The 18,491-nt window shown below is 45.9% G+C and overlaps 1 protein-coding gene across 1 annotated transcript in view; it reads left to right on the top strand.

Moving 5' to 3' along the window:
- Window positions 1-17,268, top strand: part of wdfy3 (WD repeat and FYVE domain containing 3) — a 120,060-nt gene extending 102,792 nt beyond the window's left edge. The window contains 11 exon segments of the mRNA XM_034216627.1: window positions 5,670-5,811; window positions 5,936-6,090; window positions 7,734-7,892; window positions 9,066-9,245; window positions 10,194-10,376; window positions 11,411-11,504; window positions 11,713-11,847; window positions 12,547-12,789; window positions 12,935-13,046; window positions 13,740-13,937; window positions 14,370-17,268. Coding sequence (XP_034072518.1) covers window positions 5,670-5,811; window positions 5,936-6,090; window positions 7,734-7,892; window positions 9,066-9,245; window positions 10,194-10,376; window positions 11,411-11,504; window positions 11,713-11,847; window positions 12,547-12,789; window positions 12,935-13,046; window positions 13,740-13,937; window positions 14,370-14,490 — 1,722 coding nt within the window. The 3' untranslated portion in view covers window positions 14,491-17,268.
- Window positions 17,269-18,491: the final 1,223 nt, after the last annotated feature.

Here is an 18,491-nt window from a genome sequence, read left to right as displayed (position 1 = left end):
TCAACCAGGTGCCCAGCACTGCTTGAGTCACACTGGGAGCAGAACGTCCAGCCTGTTAAGAGGCGGACAAAAGTGAGCGGCGAGGACCAGCTCGCCGCTGCACCAATGTCTTTGATGGGAGACATCCTGGACAGAGTCCAGAATGCAGCCAGACTCTGAGTCGAAAGAGCTCGCGGACCCGAGGGTGCCTGCGAACTCTGACTCGTATGAGCCCCAAAGCAATTGCTTCCACAGACCAGTGGGAGAGCCGTTGCTTAGTAACAGGCTTGCCCTTATAAGGGTTAGCCCAGGACACAAGGGGTTGGTCATTATGACAAAGCACCCTTGATCTGTCCCTGTACGTGCGTGAAGCACGGGCTGGACACGGCAAATCCGGCCGCTGTTCCCCGGAGGAATACAGTGGCGGGGAGGATGCCTTAATGTCAAATGTGGTACCCGAACCGACCGCCTTAAGATAAAGGCAGGGTCAGGCTTCAACCACACTCTGTTTGCCCTGGGGCAAACTGAGTGCATGAAAACTGTACAGATAGTGCATGAGTGCCACTGGCTCGCTTGGCAGCTGCCAGGGTCAGCGTCATGTCACACTGTATTTAGATTGTACCACTCACGGGCCAGGCCCATAGAGCCAAGCGCTCTGGGTGTGGGTGAAAGATCGCCCCCCCCGCTTGGGACAGTATGTCCCTGCGTAGTGGGAGCTGCCATGGCTGCCCGCACAGCAGCTGATATATCTCCGCTAGCCAGTACATAGCTGGCCAGTGCGGAGCTATCAGGATACGTGTGTGGCGTTGCTCTCTCACTCTGGCCAGAGTTGGGGGTATCAGAGCCAGGGGTGGGAACGCGTACAGAAGGCCCGGGGGCCAATTGTGCGCGAGTGCATCCACGCCTAACGGTGCATTTAGATCGCGCATCGAAAAGAACAGCTGACACTGAGCGTTGTCTTTCGATGCGAACAGATCCACCGCGGCTCTGCCGTAACGCACCCACAGCTGGCTCACAATCCTTGGATGTAGAGTCCAGTCTGCATAAAGTGGTATACCTCTGGACAGTAGATCTGCCCCGAGGTTCCTCACTCCCGGTACGTGCGTCGCTCTCAGAGAGAGGAGACGCCTACCACTCCATAGGATAAGTTTGCGCGCCAGTGTGTGTAACTGGAGAGAACGCAAACCCCCTTGGCGGTTAATATACGATATTGTGGTCGTATTGTCTGTCCTCACGAGGACGTGATGTCCCCTGAGGAAAGGCAGAAAGCGTTTTAGGGTGAGAAACACCGCTAAAAGCTCCAGGTAATTTATGTGCGCCCGCTGGAGGTCTCTGCTCCAGAGACCCCTCACCGGGCGACCTTCATAAATACCTCCCCAACCTGTCAGACATGCGTCCGTGGTGACCACTTTCCGTGAAAGGACAGCACCCATAGGCACACCTCGTACTAGAAAAGTCGGGTGCAGCCAGTGGCGCAGTGCCATTACGCATTTCACAGTAACCATCACTCTCCGCGCGCCATGGCGCGCAGGGTTTAGTTTTAGGGCGGCCACCCTGCGCTGAAACTCCCTCATGTGTAAGCGTCCCAGTCGTACGACCAGGATGGCTGACGCCATGAGCCCCAGCAATCGCAGGCATGATCTGAAGAGAACATGTTTGTGCAGCTGGAAAAGAGCGAGACAAGCTCTGAAAGCTTTCACTCTTTCCGCTGACAAGCGAGCTGAAAAGGGCACCGAGTTCAGGTGTAAACCCAGGAAGAGTATAGTCTGCGCGGGGCACAACATGCTCTTCTCTGTGTTTATTATGAAACCCAGGTTGAGCAGGTGCTTTACGAGGACATTTGTCTGCGTAACAGCCTCCTGCTCCGACTGTGCGAGAAGCAGCCAGTCGTCCAGGTAGGTCGCCAGGCGAATACCCTGTTGTCTTAACGGGGCTATCGCGGCTTCCGTACATCGTACAAACACCCTTGGACTGAGAGACAGACCAAAGGGGAGTACTCTGTATTCATAACAGATCCCCTGAAATGCGAATCTCAGATATTTCCTGTGTGGGTAATATACTGGGATGTGAAAATACGCATCTTTCAGGTCGACTGATGTGAACCAGTCGTCTTGTCGCACGAGCCGAAGCAGAGATGTGTGAGTGAGCATTCTGAACTTATATCTTCTTAGATATTTGTTCAGAGCCCTCAAATCAAGTATTGGCCGAATTCCGTTCCCTCCCCGTTTGGGAACGAGGAAGTACTTGGAATAGAAGCCGCCCTGACTCTGCTCGGCGGGTACAATAGATATAGCCCTCTTTTCTAGGAGAGAGAGAATCTCTTTCTCCAGAATATGGGCTGACTCTCCTCGGGCCTGCGAATGCAGAATGCCCAAGAAGCGAGGGGGGGTGACAGCGAATTGGAGTCTGTAGCCCCGTGTTACTGTCTTGAAAACCCAAGCAGATGATGTGAGCATCTTCCACTGCATGCTCCTTAGAGCCAGTGGAGATGTCACATCTCTTCCCCTCTGAGTCTCTATTTGTTGTGTTATGGGGCCCTCTAGTGTCTGAACACAGTGGTGCCCCCTTTCGACAATCCCCACCGACACTGCGCATGCGCATGACGGTGGTGCCTTCACAACCCCAGCCGGCACTGCGCATGCGCGTGGCGGTGGTGCTTTTAAAACCCCAGCCGGCACTGCGCATGCGTAATGACGGTGGTGCCTTCACAGACCCGCCTGTAATCCGCCTTTTGAGAGATGCCGAAGCTGCTCTCAGAAGGGGAACAGTTGGCGGGCTGTTTATTGGTTTTATTGTTTTTCTTATCATTTTTTTGAGCTGCGCCCTCGGCCTGAAGCCTGGATGCGTCAGCGGCATATGTTTAATGACCGAGGAACAAACAGATTTGTGACATGTGTTTTTGCGGACTTGAGGATGGTGTTGAGGCCTCTCTCGAGGCGGCGGGAACACATTTAGAGCTGGGGAACCGTGGACTTCCAGCTCTGTCACGGAGGGGAGAAGGAGGGGCTCTCACGCCGCTCGCTTCTTCTTCCTCGCCTGCTGGCCGAAATTCTGGGTTGGCTGCGCCTGAGCTGCAGCCGGAACCGGAGATTTTCTGGGCCAGCTCGCCCTCGTCTCCAGCCTGGGCTGGGGACTCGGGGCGGGCTGCGACCTCGGTGTTTTAAACCGAGCAGGGTTCAAGGCAGCTTGGGCGAAGGACTGCTGCTGCGAAGGACTGCTGCTGCGAAGGCAGCGGCTGGACCCTTCGAGGGAGGCAGAGGTGGAGTGCCTCGTCCTCCCTCTTTTTCGACTCACACCTCCTTTGCATGGAAGCAAGAGCGGAGCCGAAAATTCCCTCGGGAACGATGGGCATATCCAGCACATCCTCCTTTTCCCGGTCTGGGAGGTTGGTGAGGTTGAGCCATCTCGCTCTTTCTTGCACCACCATGATCCCCATTGCCTTACCCGTGGCCTGGACGGCGCAGCGTTGGACACGGAGACAGATGTCTGTGACCGCCGCCATCTCGTCCAGAGTGGCTGCACCCGGGTTACCCGACAGGTCCTCGCAGAGCTCCGCTTGGTAAGCGGTTAGCAGCGAGGCCACATTCAGGGCCCTGGCGGACAACGCTGCGGCTTTGTAGGACCGTTCGGTCATTGTCGACTGAAATCGGTCCGACTTTGCCGGCAGCGTGGGGTTCCTGCTTGGTGACGGGCCCATCCTCGGTAGGAGGTGGGCTGCTACCAGCGGTTCCATGGGCGGTATGCGGAGCAGGCCGAGCTTCTCCATTCCGTCACAGTCTAGGGAGGAGGCACCCTGGATTGGGACCTTGTTGCTGAAGGGCCGGTCTCTCCACGAGACCGACACCTCATCCAACATCTCCGGGAAGACCGGAAGGAGTTGTCTCTTTGTCCGCGCTGCTTGGGGAAAATGTTTCCCTTCGTAGCGGGACCTGGAGGTCTCCTTGGCCATTTCAGGCCACGGGATGTCGAGTCTGGCCGCAGCGCGTTTGCACACGGCCTGCAGGTCCATACTCAGACAGGGCGAAGCTGGTATGCTATCGTCTGGGAGAGCAGCCCTCGCTCCAGGCTTTGCAGCCTGAGCCGATGACATGAAGATGTCCTCTTCATGTTCATCCGACTCGGACAGGAGGAACACCGAGGCGTCCTCTTCGTCCTCGTCGTAATCCAGCTCGAGGACATCCTCCGCGGGTGAGACCATGGTGAGGTCTAACTGGGAGCCCCAGCTCGGTAAAGCGTGGGGTCCCGTTCCCGCGTGTCTTGCCGCCACCGGGTCCCGGCCTGCCAGGGCGCGGGAATCCGGTTCTGCGGCCATCGCAGATACTGAGCCCCAGACCGACATGGAGAGGGGTTCACTCTCTGTGGCAGATGCCCCCGCGTCTTGACTGCCGGCCGGCAGGTCAGAGGACATAGGGGGTTCCTGCTCCGACAGGCTAGCTTGGCGTGCTAGCCGTCGGCGGAGGCTCTTTACGGTGAAGCGGACACAATGTCCGCACGAGCCGGGGTTGTCGATAGCGCCTCGGGCGTGTTCCAGCCCGAGGCAGGACGAGCAGACCTGGTGTGTGTCTGTGCCCGAGATCTTCAACCCGCAGCCGCAGAGTCGAGCCACCGAGTCCCTGACTCCTCTGGTGTGAGGGAGAGGGGCGTCCATCTTGTTCGCCTCGTGGCGTGGAGAGGACCCGCTCTCAACAGGTAGGTTGGGAGAAAAAGAGGTAACCACCCTGTCCTTAATCCGGAGAAAAGGACGGTGTGGGTCTTTTATTCCCAGAGAATACTGACTGGTGTGGCAGTATGCTCCTTTTAATCCTTTCCTCCTCCGTGGGGAAGAGAAAAGAAAAGACTTCCTCGCTACCGTGGTGTCGGTAGTGAGGGAGCAAGCTAACGCTAGCTTGAAAAAATCAGACCTAGCTTACTTTCCGGGGAAAGAGAGCGGCGAGGTCGATTTCAACAATAACTAGCGTTAGTAATTACCGTCTTCCTGCGAAGCAGAAGGAGTAGCCGGCAAGCGCCCGTCGACCGAAATGGATATTTGGGTTCAGTCTGTGGACCGTGAAGCTTGTCCGGCTACCATAGAGATGTGCTCTGAAGCGAGAAGAGGTGTTTGAATGGCGCATGCGTTGTGGCGCAAGCTACTTATAGGGGGTGATTTCCCTGACGCTGACGTCAAGATCTCCAGCCAATCAGGATTGGCGTAATGAGATTGATGCTTCTGTTTGCTCCGCGATGAGGCGCATCCCATAGTGAGACATCGAACGGAGTGTTATTAATGAGAACTACTACAACTGCTAATACTGCATTTACTTGTACAACTTGGACTACAGTCTTTAATAACTAGTCCGGAATTTCATTACTGCAGTTCAATTTTCTTTGAACTGCACTAGAAAACAAATCAAAAAGATATACAACCTGGAAACATTTCTTTCAGATACTTAATTTTAGTTTGAATGCATCATTGTATTTTCCAAAAGTCACGATCAAAACTGCTTTTGGTTACATTTTAAAGGGACTCAAACACATTTCTCTCTACATGAAATATATCAGTTATAGCAAGACAGCATGATGGCTACCCCAAGTCTTTGAACCAAATATTATTTGGTATAGCTAGTAAAAAATAAAATAAAAATGAAGATACTCCCTATATATAGCCTTTTGTGTATAAGTGAACCTTCTTCACTGTTCTGTTTGTGTTTCAGCTGTTCAAGAAGCCTCATCCTCCTAAACGGGTCCGCAGCAAAGCCAACGGTGACGCATCGAGCGTTCCTCCAAGCTCCAACGGCGACAAGATCTTCTTCCATCATCTGGACAATCTCAGACCTTCTTTAGCCCCAGTAAAAGGTACATATACAAGCACAAATATACACTTTTAAAATAAATTCCTGTCAGAACCTTGTACTGCCATACTGTGACCTCGCTAGGGTGCAGGAATCCCTGTAGACTCACAGGTTACTTTGTGTTGCAGAGCTGAAAGAACCTGTGGGACAGATCGTGTGCACGGACAAGGGGATACTTGCTGTGGAGCAAAACAAAGTTCTGGTTCCACCCAGCTGGAGCAAGACCTTCGCCTGGGGCTACGCAGACCTCAGCTGCAGACTCGCTAACTATGAGTCCGACAAGGTGACAAAAACAGTTATCATAAAGGAAACGTTTCTGACAGATGTACAATTGCGACAAATGTAGTAATGCACACTCCTTTATCCTATAGGGCTATATGTACTGTATATTTGGATTAGAATCTAGTTTATTGCTAAGTAGTTTTTCACACATGGTGATGTCACCTAGTAATGGCGCATATACAGGAAATATTGAAAAGAATACAATCATTTTTTGTCTACCTGCTCCAGATTTAGTATTATTATGTTGTCTTCATTAAACACTAAGCATAAAATACATCAATCTCAAAAAGAGAAGAGATGATTAATGCCAGTTTGGCTATTATCCATCAATCAATCAAAATACTTTATTAATCCCAGGGGAACATTTGGTTTTTTGACAGTTGCACCATATTAGAATATAATATATAAGTATAAGTACAATGTGAAATAAAACTCCTTGTAGCCACAGGGACACAGTGTCTTCCACAGACGTCCTCCATAGCACAGAGACCCTCTGAGGACTCTCATGGTGAAGGCTTGATGAAGCTCTTGTTGCAATCCTTGTCGGCCCAAACATTCCATGAGCCATTGATGGAAACGTTGTTTTCAGATATATCCTGGATCAGCCATGACTCCGTAAAGCACATTAAACTAAACTCCAGATATTTAGTTTGACTCCTGGCTCACGCCGTTAGCCCGTTTATTCAACCAGTGATCTTACGTTGCCCATGATGAGAGGGGGGGGGGGGAAACTTTGAATATATCTATTTTTCTCCATAAATCTGGACCCGGCTCTCCTCCGTCTTCGCTTCGGTGAACCCTGCGTCCTCTGGTCCTTCTATAGATTTCAGTGGGGATAACCGTTATCCCGACCACTATCCTCGCTGGCTTTAGCGCGATTAGCTTCTCCCTGGTGTAAACAAGGCAGCCATTGGGTAACTGCGTGTGGATGCACAACAACAGCAACTCAACGGCCATAAACAAACAAGATCCCTCTCTGTAAGAAAGTTCAGAGAGGGCACAGCTTAATAAGTTACTAATATAAGTTATTTATAGAAATAACAACAATCAAATAATAAGGCTGAAAGTTGAAAATATTTCAAATCTAGCAGAAGCGACAGCAATGCTAACTTCTGCAGTACCTGGGCAGGTACATTCATAACAATCAACAAACTCTTCAATGATTTCATAGTTTCTATCATACAAACAATTATCTCACATGTCAAAGAACCGGTCTATAAAATATAAATACCAGCACATTTATTATGACATATAGCATTTTTATCAACTTCTAAACTAAAACCTCAAATCACGTTCAAGTTAATGTTGAGTAGAGCTTTGGCATCTCAACTTATACTTCATTGAAATATGGACTGCTGTAGGTTTCATGCTTATTTCACCTTGACATCGACAGAGAAATGTACAAACGTTTAGGAGACAATGTGTCCCCCTGTTGGTGCTTGGATAAAAATGCACTTTCTTCACTGGCCTCTTAGATTTTCAGCAGCACCCATTACAGAAGTCTCAAATGCAGAACTTTATTTTTACCTGTGCTTACTACATTTGTTATCAAAAAATAAATCAGGGTAAGAGTTGTTGAAATGTGAATGCCCAAAACAGAATTCATAGACAATCCCCCCTTCTTAATCTTCAATCTCTTTCCAGGCGTTGGTGGTGTACGAGTGTCTGTCGGAGTGGGGTCAGATCCTGTGTGCCATATGTCCAAACCTGAAGCTGGTCATCACCGGGGGAACCAGCACCGCCATCTGTGTGTGGGAGACGGGGACCTCCAAGGAGAGGGCCAAGGCCCTCACTCTCAAACAGGTGAAAACACAAACAAAGAGTCAATGCAACATCCTGGAGCGGTCAACATTCTGTATCATCATTATATCAGTGGCTTGAAATGGCCTTGATATCAAAATAATTCTGTTAAATCGCAGTTCTGTCCAGGACAATAAATCATTCAACAAAAGTAGTTATGGTGACGGCCTAATCAGGCTGATTTCAATCTGGTGAAATTGAAAGAGGCCCTACTGTATTATGCTTTTTTGGGATATCCAAGCAGTTGACCAACCACTTGGCACACGGCCAACAGAGCCGGACAGCTAACAATAAAGAGCTTTTTGTACAGTAAAGCATGGAAACATGTCACATGAGAGGCACTAAATACAAATATCAACCTGAAAACTAGCATCATATTTCCTCTCCTGCTTAAAACCTTGAAAAATAAAAACTTTTCAAATCAGAAATACTTAAACTCATTATCGTTTAAGATAGCTGAAGTGAATAGAAACAATAGCTTTCTACTATATCTTTGATTTCAAACGTACCCCCGTAGCACTGCAATATTTCCCCCTCTCCTCTTTAAAACTGTTTAAGAATCAGGTCATCTTAATGTAAGGGAAACTTCTGTGTAGCAATGCAGTGGGAGTCACCGACTCAGGAAGGAGACACGGTAGAGCAGGAGCTTCGATGTCAAACACTGATGATTTATTTGGAGTTACGGCCGGAGGATTCACATCACAAGTCACAGCAGTCACGGTCTGACTGCACGGGTGGATTGCCACATCAATTCTGGAGCGCCTCTCTCTCGTTAGCCCATTTAACTGGTTTCACAGAGAGTAATCAACATATTTTGATAAGATAGTTTAAACAGTTGGGCACACTGAGTCACTTGCGTCCGTCACTTATGGCCTCGAAGATGTCATACCTTGGAGTCCACAAACAACATAGAAGGAAGTGTCCCAGTGTACCCACAACAACAGACCATCTGTGACCTAGTGTTGACCGGTCACAGAATGGGAACAATAACATTATGGCTGAAGCAGCCTATGTCCTTAAAGGAGATAAACAGACGTCAGGGTTGGTCCTGTACGTCATATCTAGGAGTCTAGGACAATAATTTCCCTAACACTTGACAAGGCTTGACCACTTTGGTATAGTCTTCGGACTGTTCAGGTATTATTTGGTCCTTCTAATGCGTTTGCATCATTGCAGGCGTTGCTGGGCCACACGGACGCTGTGACGTGTCTGACGGCGTCCTCGGCGTACCACATCGTGGTCAGCGGCTCCCGAGATCGAACCTGCATCATCTGGGACCTCAACAAGCTCTCCTTCGTCACGCAGCTCAGGGGACACCGGGCGCCCGTCTCTGCTCTGTGTATCAACGAACTGACGGTAGGCTGGAGTGTACATGTCACCCTCTGCAATCTCATATATGCTTTTAATCCAGGATAATAAATAAGGAGCAGTAAGTCATGAAGAGCATCATTTACATCATGGCTACAGTCAGATTATCAGACCACATCGGTGTTATCAAAGCTAGTTTGAATGACTTTGTATACTGTAAAGTGAATTTACTCCAGGTGGAACTAACGTTTTATTTAAGTGTTGAATATAATTCAAATCATTAATGAAAATCTGCAAAATAACTTCAAGTATAAAACAAATGTAATGGAGTGAAATTACATGATTTACCTCTGAATTGTAGTTGGATAGGATTACCAATTAGCAACAAATGGAAACACTCAAGTGAAGTACAAGTCCCTCAAAATGGTACTTTAGAACAGTAGTTGAGTAAATCTTCTTAGTGACTTTGCACCACTGTTAATAATGACTAACTTACATGGTCCGCATTTGTCCATCACGATCGGCAGATTGGTGCGTAACTTCAAATGTTGCTGCTGTAGGGAATTGTGGGAGAGCATTATTTCCTGTCGTAAAGGATAGACCAATATTTCCTTTGATAGCACAGAAAGCCTTGAAGCTCCTTTCCTAACATCTACAGAATTCAAGCAGCTCTTATCATGGCTGCCACTGAGGAACCTCATGGTCTCATTTAAGAACCCTCCATAAGCTGTAGTGTGTGTGTGTTGTGTGTGTGTGTGTGTGTGTGTGTGTGTGTGTGTGTGTGTGTGTGTGTGTGTGTGTGTGTGTGTGTGTGTGTGTGTGTGTGTGTGTGTGTGTGTGTGTGTGTGTGTGGTGTGTGTGTGTGTGTGTGTGTGTGTGTGTGTGTGTGTGTGTGTGTGTGTGTGTGTGTGTGTGTGTGTGTGTGTGTGTGTGTGTGTGTGTGTGTGTGTGTGTGTGTGTGTGTGTGTGTGTGTGTGTGTGTGTGTGTGTGTGTAGGGGGACATTGTGTCCTGTGCAGGGACACACATTCACGTGTGGAGCATCAACGGCAGCCCCATCGCCAGCGCCAACACCTTCACGGGGCGCAGCCAGCAGATCCTGTGCTGCTGCGTGTCCGAGATGAACGAGTGGGACACGCAGAACGTCATCGTCACCGGACACTCGGACGGCGTTGTCAGGGTAACAATAGCAATAATATTTACTTGTGCATTCCTTGTTTCTAAGTCGTGTTTTTCTTGTTGTGCTTTGATGTAGTATTCACTTGTTAGGCTTTTGTACAACCCTTTGCTAATGCATGTGGCAGGTCTTAAGGCGTGGACAATAAATAAGCAGCAATTAAAAGTTATGAAAGGAATTGCAACATATTTGTTGTTATCCCTTCTCAGGCCAGATAGATATGATTTATTATGAAGGCGCTAAAGTCTAAATCATTTCATTTCTTCATTAACTAGCTTTGTCTCTAGGGACTTGGGAAGGGAAAGGTAACCGGTTCAAGTCCTGATAGGACCAAGATACAGAGTGCAGAATGTCTCCTCCTGGACACTACCCAGTGTCCTTGAGCAACTCTTAACCCCCCACTCCTCACTCTGACACTCCTCACTAATGCATGTGTATAGACCCTGTTTATGCATTTGGGTATTTCGGCCTCCTGTGATATGAGAAAGAAGACGATGCGCCTTTATTAATCCCTGAGGGGAAATGCAGTTGTTCTCAGTGTGTTGAATTCACACAGTAAAGTACAATTACAAACATTCATAGGAATACAGATATGCAAACACCATATTTGTTTAATATAGTAGTGCCAGAGCGAAGAGGCTACCAGGTTTGGTGCGAGCAGGACTTGAACCGGCGGCCAAGCCAAGTCCCAGACCGAGCTGTTGCCTCACAATAAGGATTCTGCATCCTAGTCTGAGGAGCTGCTATTTGGTTCAGAGCCCAGGGAGCAGTGTAGGGTTCGATGCATTGCTCAGGTGCACCTCAGTAGTACTTGGTCATTCTAGGACTTGAACCGGCGACCTTCTGGTTCCCACGCTAAGACTGAGCCACCATTGTCCTGAGTGACATAATGTAAAAAACACTCCAGAATGAGATATAGAATTTTCCCTAAGGGGTTAATAAATGATTTCTTAATCTTGATTCTACACTTTATAAATGTGCTGTGATTTAAATGTTACTTATACTTAATTCAATCTGTCTCTAATATTATTTTGTAGTTTTGGAGAATGGAGTTCCTCCAGGTCCCAGAAACCCCTGCTCCACAGCCAGTAGAGCCAGATGTGCCTGACTGCTGTGCTGACGAGAAGATTGGTGAGTGATAACATGAATACAATCAGATTAACTTCAGTTAGTATGGCAGTGACATGTCCCAAAATATAACAAGGCTTCTACTCACTGAAAGCGTCTGAAGCGTGGCTGATGCACCGTCCTTCGATTGCTCATATTTTATTTCTGTAAGTATCGGCACAGTTCATTTGACTGTGTTGATTAACTCTGTCATTTTGAACTTTTCCCGCAGAAGGTGGCGTCAGTCAAAATGGCGAGGAGGACAGCAGCGAGTCGGACGGAGACGAGCCGAGCCAGGAGCCCAAAGCCCCTCACAACCCCTCGGCAGGGGGCAGCCAACCAGGCAGCGCCGTGCACAGACCCAGAGGTACTCCACCTGCTGCCCCTCCCCCGATGTTACAGTAGCACATTCACTCTTTAGCTGCTTTCAGCTGAACTAAAGCTGCTTGATTTTAGATCTCAGCAGCACTTTGACTTAAAATGTCTAAATCATTCACAGCTCACTCCAAAATGTGTTTTCAATAAGCTGCGTTGTATTTCAAGTCTGTACCAAATGTCCTTTGTTTTCCCTTTCAAAGCTTGAGGTTCCTGTCTATAATCATATTGAATGCTTGCATCGGAGTAAAACAAATGTAATGCTCAAAGAACAGCGTGCATTTGAATAAGATGATTCATCGATTGATTGATTTATTTTATTTGTATTAATGTTGCTTTTTGATGGCTAAATATAAGGGTTTCAATCAATTAATATACTCGCAATTCTTTGCAACCTGTCCAAACACGACTTATCGCAAATCAATCGCACATATTTATCTGTTTCTACTGTACCTTAAAGAAATATTTTTGAAGTTTTCGATGCTAGTATCAACATGAGAGTGGATACATGTGATTACTTTAGAGTTGTGGATACTGGAGCAAAATTGGACTCTCTGCTCTCCATCCAAAACCCTCCTGCTTGCTTGCTAAGTCTCTCTAGCTTTGTCATCACCAACATTTATTTCATGCTAGCCAGATGATGCTCCCGCCTTGCTAACGCTCACATTGCTGACCTGACACTCCCTTTAAGGTCCTCCAGCCCGCCCCGGAGCCTCGTGGTCGATGGACAGCAGCTCCGACGACTCCCACCGCTGGTCCGACAGCCTCAGCGTCGACGAGAAGGACGGCTTCGTGTTCGTCAACTACTCCGAGGGCCAAACTAAAGTCCCCCACCCTCACCCTCACCATCACCCTCACCCAGGCCAGGGCTCAGTGCCGCAGCCTCTGCATCCCTCCTCCATGGACCCACGGGCGTTCAACCAGCTCAGGACCGGTGGGTGTCCGCAAGATTCTTTTTCTGCCACGGTGTTTCAGCTCCTAAGAAAACGCTACGGAGGAACAAGGGGCTCCATCAGCTGGACAAAGGAAGAACGTGTCTTAGCTTCATTGTTTACGTCTTTCTCTCTGTGTGTGCACAGGCTACAGATGGGAGCGCCAGCTGGTGTTCCGGAGCAAACTCACCATGCACACGGCATTCGATCGCAAGGACAACGCCCAGCCAGCCGAGATCACATCCCTCGCCATCTCCAAGTAAGAGAGCAACAAACTCAGCAGCTACGTTCTAAGACATCCGGAGAGCTTCTCCTACACACAGTGTTGGAGTAAATGGTAGATGTGATGGACAGTCTATCAGATAAGGATGAGATACAATTCACTAAATATGTTTGATTAAAATGAAAAGAGAATTGGTTTTAATTAAATTAAACTGATTGCTCAATGATTTCTGATGGACATTAAATACAGGACTGTCAAAAGGAAAAATGTTCACCTAAAGTAAAGGTTGACTCAAATCAAATGCCTTTTCATTGAATGCACTGGAGTCAAAGTAACAAGTACACTAATCTAAAAAGCATCCGCCAAAACCGTAAACCACACATCAGAATCTTAAATCTGTTTGGGTCCCACAGAGCTGACATTTGCAGCGTTAACAACTGAAGAGAAATAGAAAAGAGTAGACTTAAAGTGTTTCTATTCAAATCCAGTCTAAGAAAATATTTGTTTACTAAAAGCGATTAATCAGAAATCCTTTTAACGGGGAAATTGACACCGTTATAACTGCAAAGGTACGCTGCATATATAAAGGCAAAAATAATAATCTAAAACGAATTAAATGTAAAAAAGTTGACTAACAGCTTTTTTAAATCCAGTCAAAGCACATTTGTATTGAAAAAGTGGTAACCGCTGCCGTGTTCCTCCCCCTCCCCCCCCCCCCCCCCCTCTCAGGGACCACAGTAAGATCCTGGTGGGGGACGGGCGCGGCCGGGTCTTCAGCTGGTCGGTGAGCGAGCAGCCGGGCCGCTCGGCAGCAGACCACTGGGTGAAGGACGAGGTGGTGGACAGCTGCTCCGGCTGCACCGTGCGCTTCTCCCTCACCGAGCGGCGCCACCACTGCAGGAACTGTGGGCAGCTCTTCTGTCAGAAGTGAGTCCTCCGGTCATACTTCAGTACTGTTCCAAACTTAAACATGGTATACTGTATTACGTATCCCTTGCCTTTATTTTCCTATGTGTAGAATGAATATATGACATAAAGGCAACTTTAACATACGTATTTGCTTTGGATACCTTGTGTTATAAGTTATATCTTCCTCTTTTAATGGTCTATTTAGTTAAAGTTCAAACATATTCATCAGATGGTATTTCAGCTTTATTTGAACACTGATTTCGCAAGACAGCAGCGAGCAAATCATTTTCTGTGTTGCCATCTTTGCATTGACTTTATATGAAATTGCGTCTCTTTGCGTACAGTTGGATTTTCCTAATGCCGTACAAATAGCAGTATTTCTCTTTCTCCTGTGAGCGCCTGCAGTGTCCCATCTTCCAATGTGCGCTCTGTGTCCTCCTCGCTCTGCAGGTGCAGTCGCTTCCAGTCGGAGATCAAGAGGCTGAAGATCTCGTCTCCGGTGCGGGTTTGTCAGAACTGTTACTACAACCTTCAGCACGAGCGCAGCGCCGAGGACGGCTGCAGAAACTGAGCTCCACCTCCAGGAATGTCCTCTTCCTCCTCCCACATGTCCCACGACGCTCTCCCTCCAGCCCACTCACCCTTTATCCTCTTGTACGTCCAGTAACACGTGCACAGTAACGCACTGACAGACAGAAACAGGAGCGAATGTCGGCGGCCTCGCGTAGAGGCTGGGAAAAAAACATCTGATCAAAAGGAAAGGAAAACAAATCCCCACTTTGACGAGCTACACAGCTGGAGGAAGGGAACAAACTAAAACACCTTTGATGCGGCGCGCTTCAAACAATCACCCGCCTTCTTTGCTTTGATCAAGAACCCGTTCCTCTTTCACCGCGAGACGTAACAAACTTGTTTATATTGTAAATAATAACCATGGCCTTTTTAACTCTAAGAAGAGCAAACGGAACAAAAAATAAGGTCAAAGAGTTAAAAGAAATTGCTTGTAACATAGCGTTGTGACTAACCACTCCTGGCTTTAAAAAAAAAAGTAACTAAATGGATTGTGTTGTCACGGCGAGGCCAGAGCGAAGGATATGAATGTCAATAATTAATTTCTGTGACTTTACTAGTGGGACTAGGTATGCAACATTTTTTTTATTTCTTTATCAATTTTTGTTGTTGTTTACAAATGATGTGTTGCCCACAGTGTCAAGCCATCACCATCACAGAAAGATTTCATATCGTTTTTGTTGCCAATTTCTTTCAATTTTGATGATTTTTCTTTTGATCATCTATTCTGTTCTTTATATGAATTCCCAATTGGAGAATTTTGATTGTTGCTGCTGTCTGAAGACTGGACACATTTTAAAACCATATCACTGCGTTTCAATTATTATTTTTTTTTGTAGAAAACACAATTGAAGATATGAATAAGTTCCCGTGATATTTATTTTCCATCTCGGTTTTTCTTAGTTGAAAAAGGGATTTTCTTTTTAGTGTTTCTTGCTGTTATCCTCGTGTTGGCATTATTACAGTAAACGTGGCACTCCACACACTTTATTCTCAGTCCTTGGTCGAAATGTTTAAATTGCATTAGCAGCAGCCGAGCACCTTTCAATGAGTTTATTCAGTACAAACAGAAATGACTATACTTTGGAGTACAAACATCCCAGGCCGGAAATACAAAATATCTCTAAGGTGTTTTGTCTAAAAAGTAAATGCTTTTATATTTGATCGATAATGTATCCGTATTTGGTTTCATTATCAACGTCATTTATCAATCACTTACTGTATGTACTTTAATTTCATTTCAAGCCTAGAGGAATTCATCATGTACAATGGCCACTGTTTAACAATTTACAAGATGTTTTTTCGTACATTTCTGAAATCATGACGCAATATTCACGAAACAAATCTGATATTGTTCATTCATATTGGAAGGGAAAAATGGTAACTTGGGTAAAGGAAAGAACATCTGTAAAACCTTTTATTTTATATTCTGATGCCGTTCATTTTTTGTTCGAACAAAAATGTCTTTTTTTTCCAAAAAGTCGCCAAAGTGAGATATTTTCAAATTCAAGCATGTTTGCTTTTGATGTTAAACAGCCAGAACAACAGCAAAGACATGTCAATTCAACAGTAAAATATTCCATAAAATAAAACGATGTTTGGGACTGATTGACCCCCATACAAGGTCACCGCGTTGACAAGTAAATATCAAAAGTCTTTCTGATGTTTCATATGACTTTTATTTACATGAACTTGAATTAAACAACAACACTGCATTTGTTAGGCTCACATGTGGCTCATGTTCCACCATAAAACACACATTTCACTGCTTGATGGCTGCTGCTGCTGCTGCTGCTGCTGCTGCTGGGTTTGATATTTGGACATTTAGAAAGAGTTTTTGTTTTTATATTAAGTATTCATATTGTTTCTCCTCCATGTTGTTTTCGTAGTTCTGTGGGCAACAACTGTGCATTCAAGTGCTGCTTTCTTTGCATTTCCTTTTTGTTTTCCACACAGAATCTCAAACATGTAAAAAGAAAAGAAAAAGCAAACACTTTAATATTCACCACCACGGCTCCATGTTGCTCTAATAATCATATGCACTCTTGTTATTGTCTTTATATCATTCTGCATTGACGTACTGTTATTTAGCGTGCAATCATGCCGCCTAGCTGAGAAAGGCCCAGTCGCCTTTTATCAATCAAGAGTCCCTTTGCACCTTCACTTGTACAAACAAAGTCAAGAGGAATTACAGGTTTTTATTAAATGCAGTTTTACGTTGTTATTTTAAGAGAAAGGTGAATTTCACAATGAACTGTACAAAGTATTTATGCAATTATAACTGGTTTTAGATTTTTTTTTTTTTTATGATTATTGCGATTTCAGCAAGTTTGGTTACTTGTTGCATGTCTATTAACACAGCTGACTTTCTGTGTCAGTGCATTGTAAATGTTCTCGGCATTATCATTTTGTTGGTTTTTATTCTTTTATGGGGTTTTTTGGAGGCATTGTCTGATGAGTGTACAGAGCCAGAGATCGTGTCCCCAACTCTGGGTGTACTTTTGTACTCGGAAAGAATTCAGGACAAATGAGAGAAGAAGAAGAAAGTGGAAGTCTTTGGACTACTTTGGTGGCCCTGTATTAGACTGCATTACTACAGTATCTGGTGTGCAATCTGTGCTAGCTGAATGTTCCTTGTATATTTGTGTTCACTTCATCCTACAGGACGGAAACCCCCCCCCCCTCCTTACAGAAACAAAATGTTACATAATGCAATAGATCTGGTACTTGTTCTGTTAATTTCATTTCAATAAATAATTGCTGTTTACCACCAAAAAAAGACTCAATTATTTTCTATCTTTTAATGTTTAGTTTTTTGTTTTCTTCACAGACATCCAATAAGTGCAATGTGTTTTACTGATGAAAAAAACCTGTAAAGTAATAAATCCTAAGAACAGCAGGCATTATAACAACGTGGGGGGACAGAGCCTTCTCCGTCGCTGCCCCCTCCCTCTGGAACTCACTCCCCCAACCCATCAGAGACTGCACTGACCTCACCACCTTCAAAACACTCACCTCTTCAATCTGGCTTTTAATGTGTGATTGTTCTTGTATTGCTTGATTTTCATTTGACTTCAACTATATGTATGTGTTGTTCTTTTCTTTTCACAATCTTTGTAAAGCGACTTTGAGCAAATGTAAAAGCGCTTACAAATAAATGTTTTATTAAACAGCTGGAAAAAAAAATATTAGAAAAGCTGCATTAACGTGAAAAATAAAAACTACTCAAAGAGAAACAACATTGATGCACTGTACTGCATGCAAGTTACAAATATATACGGTGGAGGAAATTGTGTAAGGTTGCCCACTTACAAATAAATGAACAGTATCATTTTAATGGTAGGTTTATTTTACTAATGAGAGAATATCAAAAAGAATATCCAGAAATGTACATCATAAAAGGGCTATACATTCATTTGCATATCATTTTGGGAAATACATATTTGATCCCCTTGCAACCAACAAGAGTTCTGTCTCCCACAGACCGGTTACAGAAGTCATCTTCCTAAGAAAGTACTCCTAATATCATCTTTACCTGTATAAAAGACACCTGTCCACAGAATCAGTCAATCGATTCCATCCTCTCCACCATGGGTAAGACTGAAGAGCTGTCTAAGGACCGCAGGGACCAGACTGCACAAGGCTGGGATCGGCTCCAAGGCCACCAGAAAGCAGCTCGGTGAGAAGGAGACAACTGGTGGTGCCATTATTCGGAAATAGAAGAAAGACTAAATGAGCATCAGTCGCCCTCGGTCTGGGGCTCCACACAACATCGCCCCGTGGGGTTTTGATGATCGTGAGAAAGGTGAGGGATCAGCCAACAACTACACGGAGCAACTTGTTGATGATCTCAAGGCAGCTGGTGTAGAGGAAACTTCTGTGTAGCTATGCAGTGGGAGTCACCGACTCAGGAAGGAGACACGGTAGGAGCAGTAGCTTTGATGTCAAACACTGGTGGTTTATTTGGAGTTAACGGCCGGAGGATTCACATCACAAGTCCAA

The sequence above is a fragment of the Gymnodraco acuticeps genome, unplaced genomic scaffold, assembly GCF_902827175.1.
Source record: "Gymnodraco acuticeps unplaced genomic scaffold, fGymAcu1.1, whole genome shotgun sequence".
In the NCBI taxonomy this organism is placed as follows: domain Eukaryota; kingdom Metazoa; phylum Chordata; class Actinopteri; order Perciformes; family Bathydraconidae; genus Gymnodraco; species Gymnodraco acuticeps.
Note: the sequence above shows the minus strand (reverse complement) of the source record. Positions and strands in the feature narration are given on the sequence as shown.